The following is a 22,044-nucleotide window of genomic DNA, read 5'->3' as shown; positions in this document are numbered from 1 at the left end:
TACCCATTCTAATCATAACAGAAAGAAAAGACTAAGAAATTTTCATGTAAATCCAGCATGTCTGTGTGCTAAAAATATCATAAAATTAAAGTGTAAATGGCAAACTGGGAGAAGTATTTGCCACATATTTGACAGGCAGAGGTTTAATATCCTTCATATCTAAATGATCTATCAAAAAAATGAGTAACTGAAGGTTTCTGGTTAAGTAGGACTGGTTAAGTAGGACTTCTGGTTAAGTAGGACTCATTGAAGATGTCTTTATCTTCCATCCTTCCAAAATTTTGATAAAATAAAGGAATAGACCCACAAAGAGTGAAAAAAGAAGAGTGGGAAAGATTTTTCTGGTTGATGATAGACTAAGTTGTTGGGCCTTATTTCCTGCTGAGAACAAGTCGAGATGATGGACAAAATTTAAACAAAATTTATGTGAAGGAAATGGAGAGTTAACAAAATAGTGAAGATTTGTGGGTGTAAGAGGTGGGGCGTGGTGATGGGGTAGGGAAGCTCAAGATGTGAGACCAGCATTTGCAGCCATTTCTTTCCCAGAGGAATCTGCTGATTCCAGAAGAATTAGGCAGATGAGAAGCTGGACAGCTGAACAGAGTTTTTGTTAGACTCAGAGGGCGGAGGACAAAAATTGGAGTTTGGCACAGATCAGGGAGCAGGAAAACTTCTTAGGCTTTGAGTAGGAGACCCAAAAGCCTGTATCTTAGGGATAGTAGCTCCTAACAGGTATTGAAGTCCAGCTCCAGACCCTCTCAGTTCCTGACTGGATCAAGGTGTTCTGGAAAGAAGCAAGTATAATTCCTTTCATTAATAGAAGAAGATAACATCACTCATAATCTCAGATGAGCTCTATGTTTATTTACAATGTTTGGCACTCAGAAATCACCAGGCAGATGAGGATTTAAGACAATGTTACTGAACGCCAAGAGAAACAACAGACTATGGAAGTGGATGGACAGGGATCTAGATAGTGAAGTTAATAGAAAAGGGTAATGTATGTAGTATGTTTACAGAGTTATAAGATTAAGAATAGGGAAATTGGAACCACACCACCCCCTCCCCAGTAGAAAAACCAAATGTAAACTGTAGAGTTAAAGGACCGTAACTGAAATTAAGATGTCAGTTAATGGGTTTAGCAGTACATTAGTAATACTGATAAGTAGAAAACAAATGTTCAGAATGAAACATGGAAAGAAAAATGGGCTGGACATACATGAAAGAGTGAGTCTTAGGGATTCTGTGGAGAGGTCTAACCAACATGTAATTGAAATCCTAGTAGGAAAGGAAGGAGGAGTGCTGCAGAAGCAGTATTTGGAGTGATGATAGCTGAGAATTGTTCATAACAGACAAAAGCCATCTCATCACAGATTTAAAAAATACTACCAGAAATCTAAGATAAGGAGAACATTTTAATAGTAACCAGAGGCCAGGTGCAGTGGCTCACTCCTGTAATCCTAGCTCTTTGGGAGGCTGAGGCGGATGGATCACTTGAGGCCAGAAGTTTGAGACCAGCCTAGCCAACGTGGCAAAACCCCACCTCTACTAAAAATACAAAAATTAGCCGGGCATGGTGGTGCACGCCTATAATCCCAGCCACTTGGGGAGGCTGAGGCACAAGAATTGCTTGAACCCAGGAGGCAGATATTGCAGTGAGCCAAGATCGCACCACTGTACTCCAGCCTAGGCGAGAGTGAGACTATGTCAAAAAAAAAAAAAAAAAGTAACCAAAGAAAAACTACATACTGCCTTCAAAAGAGCAATGAGATTGACAGCTGATTTCTCAGTAGATGTAATAGACAGTGCATCCTTACCAGAAGGCAATGAACTAATGTTTTAAAAATGTAAAAAAGGTAAACAGTGAAACTAGAATGTTATACCCAGCAAATATATCCTTCAAAAGTGAGGACAAAATTATCACTTCTTTAGATCAACAAAAATGAGAAGGATTTAAAAGAAAAAGCCAAAACCCCAATTCTCTTTCTTCTACACTCACAAAACTTCTCATACCAAATGTGTAGGGGTTTTTTCATATCAACCAATTCTCCAGTTCTCTGTGGACTCCAGGTATTCTGCAATTTAACTTAGTTTGGATACTAACTGCCTGGAATTACTTGCTTCACAGGTTGAGAGCTCAGCCTCACAAGATTGCTTAGAAACCAATTGCAAGTCCAGGTCTCTGATATTTCTTACCGACTGCTATGAAGTGATTCCTGTAACCCCCTCCTCAGATTCAGTGATTTGCTAGAATGGCTCACAAAACAGGGAAACATTTACCTAGGTTTACCTGTTGATTATACAGGATACAATTCAGGAACAGCTAAAAGAGAGATGCATAGGGCAAGGTATGGGGAGGAACTCAGAACTTGCACACCCTCTCCAGGTGAGTCACCCTCCCAGCTCCCCTATGTGTTCACCATCCCAGAAGCTGTCTGGACTCTGTTGTTTGGGTTTTTATGGAGGCTCTACTATGAAGGCATGATTGATCAAATCATTGGCCATTGGCCATTGGTTATTGAACTCAGTCTCTAACCTCTCTCCCTTCCCAGGAGGTGGTGGGGTGGGGAGCAGAATGACAGGGGATGAAAGTCTGAATTCTCTAATCACATGATTGGTTGCTTTGGTAACCAGTCGCCGTTCTCCCAAGAGTCCTCTCATCATAAACTCAGGTATGTCTGCTCTTCTTATTACCGTAACTCAGGAAATTCCAAGAGTTTCAGGGCTTGATGCCAGGAACTTGAAATGAAGACCAAATATATGTTTCTTATTATATCACAGTATCACAGAGTTAATTACACCAGACCTGCACTAAAGGGAGTAATAGAAAGATTGGTCTTTGGCAGAAGAGAAATGATCCTGGATGGCAGCTTTAAGATGCGTGGAAAAGTGAAGACCAAAGAAATGAGAAATAAGATGGTAAATGTAAATGAACACTGTTGGGTAAAATAATTATTTGTGGTTTAAAATATACATAGAATTTTAAAATATAATAGTAGCATATAAATTGTGGGGGTGTTAAATAAAAGTTAGTATCTTACGGTCTTTTCATTGCCCAGGAAGTGGTAAAAATATTAATTTACTTGAGACTTTGATAAGTCAAGGACACATGCTGTAATCTCTAGGATAGTCATTAAAAGAGTAGTAAAATATATTTAATTAACAAATTAATAGAGGGGAAATATGGAATAGTAACAGCAGTAGTAGTAGTAAAACTTGATTAATCTGAAAGAAGGCAAGAAGACCAAAAACAGAAACAGAGCATGTGGGAAAAATAGGAAGTGAACAGTAAGGTGTTAGATTTAAACTTAGTCTATCAATAATTATATTAAATAAAAATGAACCAAAATTTCTAATTAAAAAGCAAAGATTGAGAAATTGGATAAAAAATCAAAGCAGATCACAACTCTGTACCGCTTTCAAGGATGCAGAAAAGTTGAAAATAAAATGGTAGAAAAGACGTATTACTCAAACATTAAAAGAAAACTGGTGTACCTTTATTAATAAAGTAGACTTTAGGGTAGAATAATTACTTGGGATAAAGACATACATAATGGTAAAATACTCAGTTCAGTTCTCCAGGAAGTTACAATAGTTCTACCTCTGTATGTACCTAAAAACACTATCTCAAAATACATAAAGCAAGAATTAACAGAAATGACAAAGAACAGACAAATCCGCAATTCATAGTGGAAAGTTTTAATATACCATCTTTATTAACTCAGAAACAAAGTATCAGTAAGGACATAGAAGATTTCTATAACATAATGAACAAACTTGACCTAAGTGAAATCTCAGTGGGTTTATGTGTAATTTAGACATACTACTGTCCTGTGCTTCATAATGATGTTTCAGTCAACAGGGGACTGACTATATATATGATGCTGGTCTCATAAGATTTTAATGGAACTGAAAAATTCCTGTCTCGTAGAGATGTCATAGTGTCATAGTGTAACACATTACTGTTTCTGTGTTTAGATATGTTTAGATACAAATACCTATCATTGTGTCACAGTTGCTTGCAATATTCAGTACAATAATATGCAGATTCATAGCCCAAGGGCAATAGGATATACTACATGGCTTAGGAATGTAGAAGGTTGTACTATCTAGGTTTTTGTAAGTACATCTGTGTGTAAGTATATTTGTGTAAGTACATTGTCATCTTTGCACAATGATGAAATAGCCTAGTGATGTATTTCTCATAATGTAGCCCTGTTGTTAAGCAACAAAAGACTGTTGAAAGTAAGATACATTCAAAATGAAATATGGAATATAATGAAATATGAAATACAACACTGCACCCAATAACTGTAGACTGTACATTCTTTTCATATGCATAGGGAACATTGATCAAAATTGTTGATTTATAGAGTAAATCTCAACAAATTTCAAAGGACTAAATTCAGAATATCATACTTATAAAGATAGGTTTAATATTTGAAAAATTGATCAGTATAAATCACTAATAGAGTAGAGCAGAAAAATCATGATAATGTCAGAGGTGCAAAGATTGCCTTTGGTAAAATCCAATACCCATTCAAAATGGAATCTCTTAATACATTATGAATAAAAGTTAACTTCCTTAATTTGATAAAGATTACTCAGAAAAATCCGATAGCAAACACCATGTTTACTGGTGAAATGTTGAAAGTTTTCTTTTGAGACTGGGAAAGAGAAGTTGTCTTCACTGTCACCAATTCTGTTTATTATTTTACTGGAAGTCCTACCTAGTTGAGTACGGCAAGAAAAATAGTACAGGGATGAGAAGGGGAAGAATAAAACTGTGATTTTGTAGATGACATGATTGTATATGTAGAAAATTAAAAACCTCTTTATAACTTATTATAAATAATAAGCTAGGTTGCAAGATTCAAGGTAATTCTGGACACAATTGCAATTTTATATACCAACAACAAACACAGATTCCAAATTTGTATCAATCTGGATCCAATCAGGAGAGAGAAACCAGTTGTATTAGTTTGTCCTCACAGTGCTATAAAGAAATACCCAAGACTGGGTGATTTATAGAGAAAAGAGGTTTAATTTGCTCATGGTTCCACAGGCTGTTCAGGAAGCATGGTGCCGGCATCTGCTTGGATTCTGGGGGAGGCCTCAGGAAACTTACAATCATGGCAGAAGGCGAAGGGGAAGCAGGCTTGTCTTACATCGCCAGAGCAGGAGCAAGAGAGAGAGAGGAGGGGAGGTGCTACACACTTAAACAGTCGGATCTCGTGAGAACTCAATCATGAGAACAGTACCAAAGGGACGGTGCTAAGCCATTCGTGAAGGTGCACCCCCATGATCCAGTCACCTCCCACCAGGCCCCATCTCCAGTACTGGAGATTACAGTGTGGACATGAGATTTGGGTGTGGATACAGATTCAAACTGTATCATCAGTAAATTGAAAGCAGCATTTAATGTGGATAATTACTAATTATAACAGGGAATCGAAGTAAGGAGGGATTTGGTTGGGCTAGTGAAAAGTGAAGAGAATTGTAAAGAATATGAAAATAGCAGATAAACAGAGCAACTGCTGCCCCTGGGGCTGAGGTAGAGTACGCAAGGAAGAGTCCCTCCTTCCCCAAGGACCAAGATCCAGACCTCATCCAGAGGGCATGGCTGGTTTACTGCATGGCCAAGAAGTTGCTGGCATGTCATACTAGTGGAACTTAATGGAAATCCACCCTCTGATACCTGCCAGAAGTTGCTCACTAGGGCGCCACACAAAAGCTCTTCATGGGGAGGTGTCTCACTGGAGGTACCGTGCTACAAAACCTCCAGAGTGGGATGCTGGGGGGAGTTGCTGGCTGCTGGGTATGGCCTGCTGTTGTGTGCTGTAGTCTCTGGAGGCTGGAGCAGCTGCAGGTGCTTGTGGAGATGGGTACTGGAGAAGCCACCTGCATTGCAGGAGCTGGACGCCATACAATTAACACAATGTAGAGCAGTCTGGAAGGCTGTATATATCAAGGTGGCCAAGATGGAACCAGTGTTTTTTTTTTTTTTTCCCTGTGACAGAATTATGATGCTTCCCCCTGCTGCTTTTTTTTTTTTTTTAGTATTCATTCAGCATTTATTTAATAAATGTTGAGTATTTTCTCTATTCCAGACAATGTGTTTGTTATGAGATAGATAACAGCAGACAAAATAGACATTGAACTTGTTTTTGCAGAGTTTACAGGCTAATAGGACAGTCAGTCATTCATCTGAGCTCTTTTGTGCCAGGCACTGTTCTAGTCACTGGGGGATAGATAGATAGATAGATAGAATTAAATAGATTGGTTAGATAGATTGGATGGATGGATGGATAGATAGATGGATCAAAACAAAATCTTGCTTTCAAAGGGAGACAGTCATTATGCAGATAATTATAAGAATGGGTACATACTTACACAGTGCTCTAAAGGGTTAAGAAGGAAAAATCAAGAGAGGACAATGTAATTCAGATGAGAAGCCAGGGAAGACTTCTCTTAGAAAGTGATATTTTTATGATGGAAGTGATGAGGAGGAGGTTAGCTTGGTGAGAAGAGTGATCTAGATGGAGGGGAGGCTTGCGGGCAGACTTCATGATGGGAAGAGCTCGGCATGTCTGAAGTGAGGAGTGGGAGGTCTCTAGAGGGTAGGGGGAGGTAGAGAGTGGCAGGAAAGAGGCCACAGCAGGGGTCATGCTGCTCACAGCCATAGGCCACCTTGGAAACTGGGATGTCCCTGTGAAGGGTTGCCCGTGATAGACGTCTGAAATAGGAGATTCTTGGACTGTTTTGCTATTTACAGCCACCGTGTGGGGTGCTGAGTGGTCAGGGGATTGGAGGCAAGAATGGCGGTTGAGAGACCACTGGGTGCAGTTTGCAGGAATCCAGTGAAAGTTAACGGTGGAGGTGGCGCCAAGGCCCAGTAGTGGAGCTGGAGATAACTGGATGACTTGGAGATGGGGTTTGGAAATAGAATCATTCAGAACTGGTGATGGATTGAGTGTGGGCTGGGAGAGACAGGGAGACATTGAGAGTAACTTCCAGGTTTCTGGCTTAAGTCATTACATGGCATGTGATGCCATTTTCTGTGTACTTTTGTAGTGAATACGAATTACTTGTTCAATTAAAAAAGTAAAATAAATTTGGATTTGCAGATGAAGAAGGCTTTGGTGACCAAACAAACAAAACCAAAGCAGTTGCAGTGAAAGTGAAGAAGTGAAGATAGTTGGTACAGACTACTGCAGTTCTGCATCTTCAAAGAAGCTAGAAAGTAGCAGGCAAGGTAGGGTCGGGCTGTAGGACAGAGGACATGTGTTTTGTTTACAGAGTAGGATAGATGTGAGCAACTTTCATTGGGAGAGAGAGCTAGACCATAGAGGGAAGAGAAGGCATTCATTAACTCAACAAATATTTGAATGTCTGTATGACAGGCAATATTCTAAGCTCTTGGAACATACAAAACATAAAAAACATTCCTGTCTTCTGGAGCTGAATGTTCTAAAGTGGGGACACTAAAAATCAAATCATGTGCCGAGTGCGTTGTAAAAAGAAAAAAAAAGCCTATTAATGGGGAGATGTAGGGATGTTGAGGTGGGATGGCCAGAAGGTTGCAATTTTATGTTGTGGGTGGCACTGATGGATTTGATGCCACTAGAATGCAAGATATGCCAGGGCAGAGATTTTAGTTTTACTCACTGCTGCATCTCCAGAGTTTAGAGTGGTGCCTGGCACATAGTAAATGCTCAGTAAAGAATTGCTGTGTGAATGAATTAATGATTCAGGATCCCAGGAATGGGAAGGAATGAGGAGTGGGATACTGAAGAAAGAAAGATAGGCCAGTCATAAATGAAGACATATTGTAGGGATGTTAGTACTGATATCTCCAATTCAAATTACAGCTGTTTTTGCTTTTAAAGGATTTTAACTGTTCAATTGTATTTTGAGTTCTTTGAATTAGCTTTGTTTCATGGCATTCGTTTTGTTTACTGTATGTTTCTTAGATACATTAATATAGTTTACAGAACTACTTATCCTTAGGGACATTACCCACTTAAGAAGTGACTGTTTTCGGTATTATTACAATAAAATTGAGATTACATATCACTTTGTATATTGAGGTTCTGTTACAGCCTGTCTTGTTTTCAGCATTATCCTTACTTAAAGTGGTGTGTGTGTGGTGGTGGTGGTGGTGGTGGTGTGTGTGTGTGTGTGGGCGGGGGGTGGGGGTGTTGTGATTGTTTTATGCCCATTACAGAAACCAGTTTAGTTGGCATTATACAGGTGTGGTTATATATTAAATAAGTTAAATTTCTTGCAGCTACTCTTTTAATCAGTTAATTGGTCTGATCCTATAGTGAGTATTTTCATGGGTCTCTGCTAGGTTTAGCCTCACAGTGATCATGTGTGTCTGAAATCGTATTGACAGGCTATAGCTCCTTCTAATTTATACATGCGTAAAGGAGATTGTCCTTTATTTCCTGAGTCTTATGCTTTGTATATGAGGACCCCAGTGTCATAACTTTGCCATAACTCAGAAAGATCTAACTTCTGACTGTTCAGTATAGAGCATTCCTTTGTCTAAAAAAAAATGGATGTTTTAAGACCATTCAGTCATAACTGGAAGCTGCCTTATAGTTAAAGGACTTTACATATTAATGAAGAAAGGGAGCATACAAATCATTATGTCCTTTTTGCCATAGATTTCTGTCCACTTCCATAGAAATTGTCTTATTATATTTTATTACAACAGTGTATGTAAAATATATACTTATAAAAGTAATAAATGGTCTTTGAAAAACTCTAATAACAGGAGTGTAGAGATTATAAACTGACTTTATCCTAAAATTGTACATCCTAGGAGATAACCATTGTGAGCAATTTGATTTATATCCTTTTTTGGACTTTATAAATGCTTGTGTAAATCGTGTGTGTGTTGTATGTATATATGTTTGAGTATACATACAAGAGGAATCGTATACAGCTTCCCTGTGTTTTCCTCCCCATTTATACAATATGTTGTGGACATTTTTTGTGTCAGTGCGTATGTGTGGGTATGTATGTGCATAAAGACATAGCATGGATGTGCCATAAAAAGTTTTAAGCCAGTCCCTTATTGGTTGTCGTCGTATTTTGCTCTTATAATAAGTGATGCACTTAACATCTCCAGTTATCTTCTAGGACAGGAGTGCTTGTCAGAGTGTAAATATTTGACATATGCCCTTAGAAATGTTGTACCAGGCCAGGTGCAGTGGCCACTCCTGTAATTCCAGCAGTTTGAAAGGTCTGGGCAGCAGGATCACTTGAGCCCAGGAGTTCAAGACCAGCCTGGGCAATATAGGGAGACCCGGCTTTACAAAAAATAAACAAAATTAGCTGGGCATGGTTGTGTGTTCCTGTGGTCCCAGCTGCTCGGGAAGCTAAGGTGGGAGGATCACTTGAGCCCAGGAAGTTGAGGCTGCAGTGAGCTGTGATCGTGCGACTGCACCCCAGCCTGTGCAACAGAGTAAGACCCTGTCTCAAAAAAAAGAAAAGAAAAGAAATGTTGTGGAATACCAATTTGGACTCTCACTAGCTAAAAGTGAGAGCATCCATTTCCCCAAACCCTTACCAATGGTAAGTGTTGTCAGTCTTTTAAATCTTTCCTCAGTCCAACAGATAGAAGACTCAGATCTCCTTTTAATTTATGTTTCTTTGTATATTCCTGCAATTTAGCATGGTTTGACCATTTATGCTATTTTTTTTGGATATGTTACTTTTTATAATAGTCTTCAGTCTTTTTTTCTAGTAGGTTCTTCGTTCTTTTTCTTTCTCATTTCTGTTTTTCTTTTAAAAGAAGTGTGTATAATATTTCTTCCGTTAGTCATCTGTATTTCAGTCTTAGTTTTCTTAACTCATTATGTCCTCATGCCAGTCCTATGAGTCATGCTCCCAAACTTTGAATTTTTTGGCCTTGATGGCATGTGTACTTAGTCTTTCCCACACCAGTAATTAAGTATTCTCCCTAGATTTTCTTCTTTGTTTTGAATTTTTATCCTTAGATGTTTAATATAGCTAAACTTTTTTTATATGTGAATGGGATGAGTTAGAGCTCTGATTTCATTTTTCTCCAAATAAGATGGTTATTATTGAGTCATTGATCATTTTCTACTGATTTGAGATGTTGCCATTACCATGTGCTAAGTTTCCACAAATACGTGGTTTTTTACCTGAACTCTTTGTTCATTGATCTGTTTATTCTGTGCCTACAAAATTACCACGTTGTTTTTTCTTTCCTTATACACTGATTTAGTTTTTGTCATTCTAACATATTGTAAAGAGGAAAGTATTGCTCCTATTCTGTTCTTAAAGGTCTATCAGGGCCGGGCGCAGTGACTCACACCCGTAATCTCAGCACTTTGGGAAGTCGAGGTGGGCGGATTACTTGGAGGTCAGGAGTTCAAGACCAGCCTGGCCAACATGGTGAAACCCCATCTCTACTAAAAATACAAAAAATTAGCCTGGCGTGGTGGTGCATGCCTGTAATCCCAGCTACTTGGGAGGCTGAGGTGGGAGAATTGCTTGAACCCGGGAGGCAGAAGTTGTAGTGACCCCAGATTGTGCCATTGCCCTCCAGCCTGGGTGACAGAGTGAGACTCCGTCTCAAAAAAACAAAACAAAAAAAACAAAAAACTGTCAGAAGTGGAGTGTGACTTACTTTTTTTTTTTTTTTGGGTCAGAGTCTTGCCCTGTCACCCAGGCTGGAGTGCAGTGGTGTAATCTCAACTCACTGCAATCTCCACCTCCCGGGTTCAAGTGATTCTCGTGGCTCAGCCTCCCAAGTAGCAGGCACATGCCACCACGCCTGGCTAATTTTTGTGTTGTTGGTAGAGACGGGGTTTCACCTCGTTGTCCAGGCTGTTCTTGAACTCCTGACCTCAAGTGATCTGCCCGCCTTGGCCTCCCAAAGTTCTGGGATTACAGGCATGAGCCACTGTGCCTGGCCGTGGAGTGTGACTTTACAGTAGAGATTCATTTGTCTAACTGATCTCTGTTACTGGTTTCAGTAAGATCACATCATCTTTTTTGTCCTTTGGCAGCAGAAGTTGTAGGTTAACGAAAACTAAAGCAACTTTTCTTGTCACTGAGATGGAATTGAAATGATCTCTAACCCTTATTTCTTCAGCCATGACTTCTCACATCTTAGAACACATTAAAAATAAGAATATCTGTAGGACGTACTGGAGAATGAATGAGTATCCTTGAGGTCAGAAACCACTGGTCAGGGGTTGGAGTGGCTTAGTCCCCCTCACAAGGCCCGTGCAACCCGTTTCCACTGAACCGCACGTCGGTAGGAAAGCGCTTAGGAAGTGCTGCTGTGGGCCAGTGTTCTTCAGCTTTACAACTTTCTCATGGCAGGTCATTGTAGCTTGATATGGATTGGCCAGACTGCTTTAAAAAATTTTAAATTGTGGTAAAATCTACATATATAAAATTTGTTGTCTTAACCATTTAAACATTCACATTGCTGTGCAACCATCAGCACCATCCATCTCCAGAACTCTTCTCATCTTGTAAAACCGAAACTGTGTACCCAGTCAACAGTAATTCCCCATTCTCTCTACCCTTCGCGCCCGGCAGCCACCCTTTTACTGTCTGTCTGTATGAATTTGACTATTCTAAGTACCTCATAAAGTGAAGTCATATAGTATTTGTCTTTTTTTTTTTTTTTTTTTGAGACGGAGTCTTACTCTGTCGCCCAGGCTGGAGTGCAGTGGTGCAATCTTGGCTCACTGCAACCCCTGCCTCCCGGGTTCAAGCGATTCTCCTGCCTCAGCCTCCTGAGTAGCTGGGATTACAGGCGTCTGCCACAATGCCTGGCTACTTTTTATATTTTTAGTAGAGACAGAATTTCACCATGTTGGCCATGGTTGGCCAGGCTGGTCTCAAACTCCTGACTTCAGGTGGTCCACCTGCCTCGGCCTCCCAAAGTGCTAGGATTGCGGGAGTGAGCCACCGCGCCCAGCCTAGTATTTGTCTTTTTTTCTGACTGGTCTATTTCATTTAGCCTTATATCATCAAAGTTCATCCATGTTGTAGCATGTGTTAGCCTTTCCTTCCCTTTGAAGGCTGAATTCGTTATGTGCACACCACATTTTGTTGATTTGTTCATCCATCCATGGGTGCTTGGGTTGTTTCAGCCTTTGGGTATTTTGAATAATGCCATGAACATAGGTGTAAAATCTGAGAGCCAGACTTCTTGAAAGAGTTTTGTTTTTTTTCTTTCATTTTTTAACCATTCCAATTTGAATTTAGCTTCCGTTATTCCGCCGAACCTTCTTTCTTAGATCACTGTTAAGTAGAAGGAACATTTTTCCTTTTTAATGATTTTTCAGACATACTCACCCACTTTGGCTGTGCCTTCCCCCCTTGGCTCTTGGGATGGTGCATGCCCCCTGTTTCTCTCCCACTTAGGAGATTTCCTTCGTGACCCTCCTCTCGCATCATTTAAAGGTGGAATTTCCCCAGAGCTTGACCCTGGGCCTTCTGTCTGTGACCATTAAATGTGGGTATTTCTCAGCAATTAGACCGAGGCTCTTTTCCCTTGTTTTGGAAAGAAGAGAGTCAAAAAGGCTTAATCAAATAGTCTCATCTTTTACCCGAAAAAGATAACTATTTTCTTTGGGAAAAAAGGTGACAAGAATATAAATCATCAGAATTACACTAATTTGTTTCTGAAGGAAATGGTAAACTTTCCCCCAGCTTTGTTGAGGTATAATTTGACAAGTAAAAGGTGTGTATGTTCAAAGTATACAACATAATTTGATGTGTGTATACATCGTGTAATGATTAGCACAATCAACCAGCACATCCCTCACTATACGGTGTTACTGTGTGTGTATGGTGGAGGAGAGGAGTGAGGACACTTAAGATCTGCTCTGTTAGCAAATTTCAGATAAACAATACAGTATTATTAGCTATAGTCACCATGCTGTACATTAGAGTCCCAGAAAATATTCACGTTATAACCAAAAGTTTATACCCTTTGACCGCCATCTCCCCATTCCCTCCCCAACCCCTGTGAGTTCAGGCCCTTCTCTATATTCATTCTTACTCTAGGTGACCCCCATCTGCTTCCAGAGATCCAATCTGCTGATGGCTCCTAGGTTTGTTTCATGAGGTCAGAGCTCTTTGCTGAGCTCCACTCCAGAGCTGCCTCCCTGCTGTCTCTGCTGAGTGTCTGATGGGTGCTCCAGCCTCATGTCTGAGATGGAGCTTCATGATTTTCCTCCCATGTCCCCTTCTGTGTCCTCAGTGAAGGGTACTTGAGCCTCCCAGGCGATCAAGTCAAATTTCAGGGATCAGTTTTAAAGTAAACTTTTAAATTTAGGATAGTTTCAGAGTTACAGAGATGTCTGAAGAATATTAAGGAGAGTTCCTGTGCACTCCACACCTGTTTCCCCTGCTAACATTACTGTGGTACATGTTTCACACCAGTGAACCAGTACCAACACATTATTTACACTAAACTCTACACTTTATTCAGATTTCCTTAATTTTCCCCTAAAGTCTTTTTCTTTTTCGGAATTCCATTCAGGATGCCACATTACATCTAGTTGTCATATCTTCTTAGGCTCCATTAGACTGACAGTTTATTAGATTTTTTCTTGTTTTTGTTGACCTTGACAAACTAGGTATTTTATACAGTGTTCTTCAATTTGGATTTGTCTACTGTTTTTCTCGTGATTAGACTTGGATAATGGGTTTTGGGGAAGGAAGACCACAGAGGCAGAGTGCCATTCTCATCACATCATATCAAGGGTGCCTGCTCTCAACATGATTTACTACTGATGGTATTAACCTTGATCACCGGCCGAGGTAGTGTTTGTTAGATTTCTTCACTGTAAAATTACTGGCATTTTTGACACTTTCCTCTTCTTTTTATCTGTTTTGAATCCAAAACAATTCCTGCTGGTTCTTTTTCCCAAGTAAATTTCCATTCTGTCCAAGTCACTCTTTGCAGCCACTGCTGCAGTCCAAGCCACAATTGCCTGTGTGCAGATGGCATTGAGCGATCTTCTGACTCATGCCCTGCTTGTGCCCTTGCCTTCTCCAACCCAGTCTCCACCCAGATGCCAACGTGGTCCTTTTCAAATGCCAGTTGGTCAGTGGTACTCTTGTTCCCAAGCCTTTGAGCGGCTTCCTGTTGTACTTGAGATACCACCCCACCTTCTAGACACAGTCTGCCAGGCCTGCGTAAGCTCGTCTCTGTCACCTCTCTCATCTCCTGCCAAGCCCCTCTCGCCTTGTCCTCTGTTCCAGACACCGGTTTCTTGCCCGAGTCCCTTCAACACTCTCAGCTCCCTTAGACATGTCGTTGCCTCTGCTTAGAATGATGGTCGCCCTCCACCTTGGTTCCCTTGGGATCCCAGCTTACATGCCATTTACATGTTGTTTCTTCAGGGGACATTTCCCATCCCCTTGCAGGGTCCATGGGGCACTCTTGCCGGCTGTTTCTGGAGCATGCCACACTGTACCCCTGTTGCAGGGAGTTACTTGTTCTGTGTCGGAATTGTTCCTCAGTGCTGGGGTGGACAAGGCTGAGAAGTGCCTCGGCATGTCACTGTGTGTCCCTGTTACCTGTACCGAGCCTGTGCCACAGTGGATGCTTGATAAATGTTTGTTGACTGGGTGAAATTTTTTAAAAATTTAAAAATTTTTAATAGAAATGGGGTCTCACTATGTGGCCCAGGCTGGTCTGAAACTTCTGGGCTCAAACTTCTGGACTCAAGCAATCCTCCCTCCTTGGCCTCCCAAAGTGCTAGAATTACAGGTGTGAGCCACCGTGCCCAGCCTGAATGGGTGGATTTTATCTTTTGAATGGAAAACACTCTTCATTTTTAGCATGCCAGTATGCAAAAAAGTACTTGAATTTATTTTTCTTAGTCCATTGATTTAAATCCCACATGTATTCTTTTAAATGTGTCACATAAGGTGCTGTGGTGGGTACAGTAGTGGATCTAGAAAGTGTGTTCAGCCTCTGCCACTCCTGAGGACCCATTCATTCATTCTCTCATTCAACAGACAGTTACCGGGAACCTGGGTCTGCCAGGCCTAGTGCAGAGTGTGGGGATATGAGTGCTTGTGAGTGAGCCTGTTGAGGGAGAGGGAGAAACTTACAGATCCTTCAGCATTCCAGTTGTGGTTAGGATAGATCTGGGCAGATTTCGTTTGAATTCTGGCTTTAGCATTTTTAAGATCTACACTCTTGAGCTTAACCTCTACCCGTCTGCAAAAATGTGGACAGCAGTGTCTCCCTTGTAAGTTGTGGAAAGAATCCGCTAAGAAAAGGAATGTAAGGTGATCAGTATAATCATAGCAATCACAGAGCTAATGTTTTTTGCTTTTGAGGTCCTGAGTACTAGCCTAAGTAGTTACATTAATTATTTTTGTTTATTCTCACAGCAACTCTGTGAGGTAGGGATGTTACTGTTCTCATGTTGCAAATGAAGAAAGTGAGACCTTAGTTGAAAAATTCAATACTTTGTCCAAGGCCACAGAAGTAGTAAGTGGGAGCCCAGGTTCAAGGATGGCGTGATTTTAAAGCCCAGAAAGGACTCCTTACGTTCTGTGTAGCTACCCCATCTTGCAGTGTGGCTTTATTCTTTAAAGTTGTAAAGACTTCTTAGGTATCTTGGCATTTAAAAAAATGTAATAGTCTTTAGAGGGACGATTACCTTAAGCTGTTATCAACTTGAATTTGTTTCTTAATTTACATTTTAGCAGCTTTGACGTCTGTGACTTGGTGCCTGTGTTGAGGAGAGAGTGTATATGTTGGGACTGGAGGATGAAGTTTGAAGTTAGACCCATCTGGGCAGTATTTATCTTAAAGGATAAATACTGTTCACAGGATTGTGAACTTGTAATCAGACTCACCTGGAGGATTTACCAAAAATGTGAATTCCTTAACCACTTTTTTGGTACCCTACATTATAATCTCTTAGGGGTAGGACTTAGAAAACATTTTTGCAAGTGATGTTATTTAGATAGTGGATTCTTTTTCATTCTGAAGTTTGAGAATCAGTGAATAGAGGGAATGGGAAATGTCAGCTTCTTGATGATCCAGACTGCCCTACAGGAAGCCAGTAGAAAGATGAAAGTGAACCCTGGTATGCCTGGCTAGTAAGTTTAAAAACAAGTAATGTGGAAATAAAATCAACAGTGGGTGAATTTGTCTCCCTGTTGTTTTATTTTTTATATTATTTGTGTTTGGGAGGAATTTGATTTGTATTTTATGATCATTTTTCCCTAGTGGGTAGTGGGGTAGCATGAGAAATGAGTGGGTCTAGACTATGATAGAGTTGGTGCAATGCAGCAGGCCAATTGGAAGAAAAAAATTTAAGCATATTTTGTGGATTAGCATGTCAGTTGCAAAAATAGAAGTATATCTAAAGCTGATTTCAGATAGTCTCTTTTTAGAGAAACTATGTCAGACTGTGCCCGGACTTTTGCTTTGGAAAATATGGTAATTTCAGGTTTGTGGCTAATTTGAAAATTAGTAATCAATACTAAGGGTTTTAAATATGTAGCATTTATGTGTTTATTATGTATTTCTATATTCATAAACATTGAGGATTCTTTTATTTTCTCATGTAAGAAGAAGACAGGCAGCTCAGGGATGGTGGCTCCCGTGTGCTTCTCCATGATCTCTCAGCTTCCTTTGTGTGGATGGCCACAGCATGGCTGCGTGCCTAAAGCACGCAGAGAGGGCAGCGTTCTTGTCTCAGGCTCCCCACCTACCATTCTTAAGCAGCTTTATTGAGGTGTAATTGGCATACTAAGTTGTGCATTGTCTTGTACGTTTTGCAAGTGTGTATCTGTATACACCACACAACCATTACCATACTATGATAATGAGCATGTTATCACTCTCCAAAGTTTCCTGGTGCCTTTTGCGATTCCTTCTGCCCACCCTTCTCCTCCTTTTGTGAAAGCTTTGATGTTTTTAGGGAAAAAAGTTACATTATTGAGGATAAAATACTAGGTAGAAAGATATTTAACTTGTAGTTTTTGCTTTTTGTTTCTTTTTGAGGAGTATTGTGGAAATAATATGATTGTAGGTATAGGTTGCTGTAATATTTATAGAAAGTTTTGAGAAACAGATTCTCTGAACAGACCATCTTGGAAGAGTTTGACAGGAAATATATTTTCAGAAAGGCTGGAATAGAGGTGGAGATGGTCCCTGCTGGCAGGAGAGGGAGAGAAAGGAAGGACAGCACCTGCCGGCCGCTTGCGGATGAGCTACAGACATGAAAGCCAAAGGCTGCGCTTTTCTTTGGTTTTTCAATAGATGGCATTTTTATCATGCTAGAAAGACTAACATGAATTCTAACATGAAATGTAATAAAAATGTAATCCCCACTAACTGTAGTGTATACTTAGCTCAAGTGCATTTTTTTGTTGTTGAATGGCATGCCGGTGATTGATTTATTTATATTTATAGATTAAAAATAATAAACTTTGCCTTATCATTGTAATCACCTCTTTTTTTTTCTTTTCTTTTTTTTTTTCCCCTCCCCCAGAGACGGGGTCTTGCTCTGTCACCCAGGCTGGAATGTAGTGAGTGGCACAGTATCAGCTCACTGCTGCCTCCACTTCCTGGGCTCGTGTTCCTTCTGCCTCAGCTGCCTAAGTAGCTGAGACTGCAGGCATGCACCACCACACCCAGCTAATGTTGTTTATTTTTTGTGGAGATGGGGTTCCCCTATATTGCCCAGGCTGGTCTCGAACTTCTGGGCTCAAGCGATCCTCCTGCCTTTGCCTCCCAAAGTGGTGGGATTATAGGCGTGAGCCACAGAAGCGTGCCTGGCCTCGGTAGTTCTTTTTAATTGTTGAATATACTTGCTGAGGTTAGTTTCTGCTGCAGAAAGCATTATATAATGTTGAGTTAACAGCGATTTTGTAAAGAGTTAGTAGAATGTATAAAGTTTTACCTGGGAGGCGGAGGCTGCAGTGATCCAAGATCTTGCTACTGCACTCTAGCCTGGGTGACAGAGCAATACTCTTTTTTAAAACAAAAAAACAAAACAAAAAAAAACCCAAAAAAAACCCGACTGTATAGGGTTAAAAAACGACTGTATAGGGTTTTATTTTAATGCGTTTCTTCAGCTGTCTCCTTCTAGCTTCTGTGACTCTGCATTTTCTTGGCTCTTTATTTTTCATTTCTTTACAGTTCTTCCATGTATTTTGTTTTGAAAGTAACATGCCTGAGGTGAAAATGGCGGCATTTCTGTCATGATTTAACCTTACTAGAAATGACATTCTTTGTTCTTTGTCTGTTTAGTTGAGAAGTGAACTAATTCCCTGTGCTTAAGTACTACTCCTTGGTGTGAGGCGGGGAGGGTGGGGGGAAGATTTTTAACATAGAATACAAATTGGGTTTGTTGGAAAAGGTATTCCTATAAAATGTTATCCAGGTAGTTAGAGCTTAATATGGGTGATAATTTCCCTAGAAGAATATTCTTTGCTGTAACACTGATGACTTGATGGACTTGTGAAAGTGAAACTTGGTGTGTTTCTTCTTTCAGCTTCCATGTAACTCACAGATAGGGCAGCGTAGAGTAGATTTCCAGTTTTAGATTAAGGATAGCTTGTATCCTATGCAAGGTTTTGGGGGTTGGTTAGGGTCTTTGAGTATTTCCTGTCTAATTCACTTACGAGTTACAAAGAGACAAGCTGTAATGTAAAAAGTCTTCCTTGAGCTAGACTAGCTTTCTGTACTCTTTGATGTAAAAATACCTGGTAGTTCTGCCAGTTGGGGATTTGTTTGGGGTGAATGAAAACCCCTCAGGCTCAGTCTGTTCATGCACTGGTGTGTATTAATTCAGTCCATTCATAGTCATGAGCTGACTGTGCCTTACTGAAGAAAGGGAGCCTTCTGAAAGAGAGAGGAAGATGGATAATCTTGGATCCTCAGGCACTGCTGCTGGCGCCTGGGAGTGGGGCAAGAAGACATGAGGTTCTGAAGAGAGGGCTTTGTATCCAAAGTTAAGACTTACGCCAGCCCTTGATGGGGCGAGAAGCTACTCAGGCCCAATAACCTCAAATAGTTCAGGTTAAATCGACAGTTGTCAAGTCTAATTCCTCTTTACAGCATTATTTCTGTGGGAAAATGTGTGTGGCTCATATACTTGCCTCAGCAAACAGACTGGACTCAGAATCAGCTCTTTGTTTTCATAATTTAAGTGGAATTAGTTACTCCCTAGGGTTGCATTGCCGCTTGGATGGCTTCTAGCCTTCTTTTTACTTATTAAATTATATTCCAGGTTCCTTGACTGTGAGGGACATAGTAAACTGCTAGTAGCCTTTACCTTCCCTTCCCTAAATAGCAAACTCATGTAGAAAACATTAGCTAAAATCCTTTGTAGATTTTTTTGAAATCACCTAAAATGTTATTATTGGCACCATTTCATTTGGAGCCATTTTGTCAGAACCACTAAGTATTTAGGTGAGGCGATTGATTTCATTCCCACGTGGGAATTCGGTTGGTTGTAACATTCAGGCACTTAGAATGATTACTGACTGGACATCATGTTCAGGTAGTCTGGTGTCTGAAACTTTGCAGAGATTAAGCTGATAGAAGATTTGGGCTAACATTTTTGTGTGTGTGAGTTGGTGAATTTTAAAGATGATTTAGAAGACTTTAAAAAAGCATCTGTGAGTACTGCATCATCTTGATGTCAAGAAGAGATTGTTATTTAATACATGTTTTAGTAATGAAGGAGGTACATAGAGATAGTTGATTTGAACAGGTTTACTTTTTCTCCTTTTTAATACAAAATATTTTTGAGAAACAAAACTTGACTAGTGTTACACTACTTGCTTCTTGTTTTTTGTTACAAACATGCTGAAATGGTCTAAGTAATGATGCTACTAAAACAACATATGCATTGTTTTGATGGAGTATTGATTCCTTCTATAGTGTTCAAAATTGCTTGCATGCCTCCGAGCAACAAACACGTATGTGACAGACTTTATGTGAGACGAGCATTCCAGAGAAATGAAATGCAAGTTTACTTTTCAGTAGCTATGCAACTTAAAAAAAAAAAAATTGTGTTTTTTGAAACATGGCTTTAGGGCACTAACACTCAGACCGAGTGCATGAGCTCTGCAGGTTATTTTAACAAAACCTAATCACAGGAACAAACATCTGGCATTTATAGAGTTTGTTTATTTATTGATTGCCATAAGCCTCTAGAAAGAATATTCTGTTTCTTTTAATAAAATCCTTTTGGAAGTTGTCTATATTTTAATATCTAAGTGTTTTTGGAATTTAATTTTAACAAGGTTAACTCAAATGTTAAATATTGTGGGCTACAACTAAGTAGGAGAATGTAAGAAGAAATTGCAAGTGGGGACTCTTGTAAAAAGAATGGTAACTAAGTTCTTTTTACTGGTTGTGCCCCTCCCATTTACTCTCCTGTATTGCAGGCCATTATTTACACTGCTTTGTAGAATCTGCTGTCTAGTAAGCACTAAGGAATTTGGATCCCTAAACCAGGGAGCATATAGCCTGCTAAAGCTTAATTTTCAGACAGGAGACACTAAAGATGATTGTGTTATGATACTGTTCATTTTATATACTAGTGAAATGAATACTGAAATTATTTAGTATAACCATTAATTATAGTGCTTACCATTACTGCAAAGTTTGTCATGATTTGGTTGGTAGCTTCATGTTTCAAAACAAAACCTTAGGTCTGTCCTTTTAAAAAACATAAACTGCTTTAGTTTGTTAATGGGGAAAGTGAGTAAATAATAACATTTATTGAAGAAATGAAGCCTATCAGATACAGGAAAAACAAAACAAAAAACCCTTGTAGATAGTCCTCGTGTCAAGCCCCTATTAATTCTGTGTAGTTGCAGTAGAACTAGCAAGTTATTTTGCTTAAAATGTCTTTTTTTCCCCTGTGCAGTGAAAGTTGAATGTGAGAACAGATCTTAATAGATACAGTTACACGGTTTATTTTATCATGTATCACTTTATTGCTGTCTTCTAGAACATTGTTATACTAAATGTTCCAATAATGGAAATTTTATGCAGCTACTTCAAATGAAACAAATTTGCAAAAACTCAATTTTGGAACTCATTCCTTGAGGAGAGGGAAAAACTCACCATGCTGTGACCACATTAGATTTCTGATGTGTTGGCAACTTATCAAACACTGTCATTTCCAGAAAACAGGTTATGGGGTCAAATTGAAATATCAGCACTTTTGGTCACTTTCAGTTGAAGATATTGTAGGATTTTAGGTTTTAATGATTGAATGGTTAAATTAAAAAAAATTGTTGGTAACAGGTAATGAAAGTGTGGTTTTGTATGTAAATAAAAATGGCTCTACACGACATCAGGAATGATGGGGTTCAATTACAGTGGAATCTTTTCAAGAGCTTGATTTTAAATTCTCAGAGATACTAGTTTTACTTACTGGAGCTCCTTTGTTTTGCAGAGATCATGATGCAGCCGTCCTTTTGGATTTCTTTTTAATAATGTGTGACCCTTCACCTTTGATCCCCTGACCTGCATTACCTTGGTAACCATTTCATTTTTTAATTTAATTTCATTTTTTAATTTTGGTGTACAAGCTGTAACATTTCATCTTTCAAAGTGTAACACGCTGATTTCCTCAAATAGAGATACCCCTTTGAGCGATAAATTTGCAAAATGCTGTCTTCATTTTCCGTATTAAAATTCATTTCAGTTTTAAAATAAAGTGTAATCTGTGTTTTCATCCTTTTAAAATTTAAGTTTAATGAGTGTATTTCCCCATACAGTATATTTCCTTTTTTATTCGTGTTTTGCAGAAGCTGAATTAACTTGATATTTACGTATAACTTACACACACCCAGGACACCCATACCTCTTCTCTACTCCCAAACCACCCAAACCATTGCCCCTCACCTTCTCACACATACACCCTCACCATCACCATCACCACATACCCCTTCCTCTGCAGAGTAACTTACCTTTCTTTCAGAAATAGTAGCAACTTGAATTTATTAGTCTTAGCTGCCGTAGTATACATCTTCAGATTA

At 39.5% G+C, this 22,044-nt stretch overlaps 1 protein-coding gene across 17 annotated transcripts in view; it reads left to right on the top strand.

Moving 5' to 3' along the window:
* Positions 1-22,044, top strand: part of CAMTA1 (calmodulin binding transcription activator 1) — a 980,974-nt gene that overhangs the window by 66,112 nt on the left and 892,818 nt on the right. For 2 of the 17 annotated variants that reach the window (XR_008492581.2, XR_008492582.2), the window contains exon 4: positions 21,459-21,542. The exons of 14 other annotated variants lie outside the window; for them this stretch is intronic. Coding sequence is in view for 1 of the 3 variants with exons in the window: in XM_054441177.2 (XP_054297152.1) it covers positions 21,459-21,467 (9 nt within the window). In the remaining 2 variants the exon portion in view is untranslated. Of the gene's footprint in view, positions 1-21,458; positions 21,723-22,044 lie in introns of those variants that run through there. One more of the 17 variants, XM_054441177.2, reaches the window with a different exon arrangement.

This window comes from Pongo pygmaeus, chromosome 1 (assembly GCF_028885625.2).
Source record: "Pongo pygmaeus isolate AG05252 chromosome 1, NHGRI_mPonPyg2-v2.0_pri, whole genome shotgun sequence".
Taxonomy (NCBI): domain Eukaryota; kingdom Metazoa; phylum Chordata; class Mammalia; order Primates; family Hominidae; genus Pongo; species Pongo pygmaeus.
This window is presented reverse-complemented; position numbering and strand designations above follow the sequence as displayed.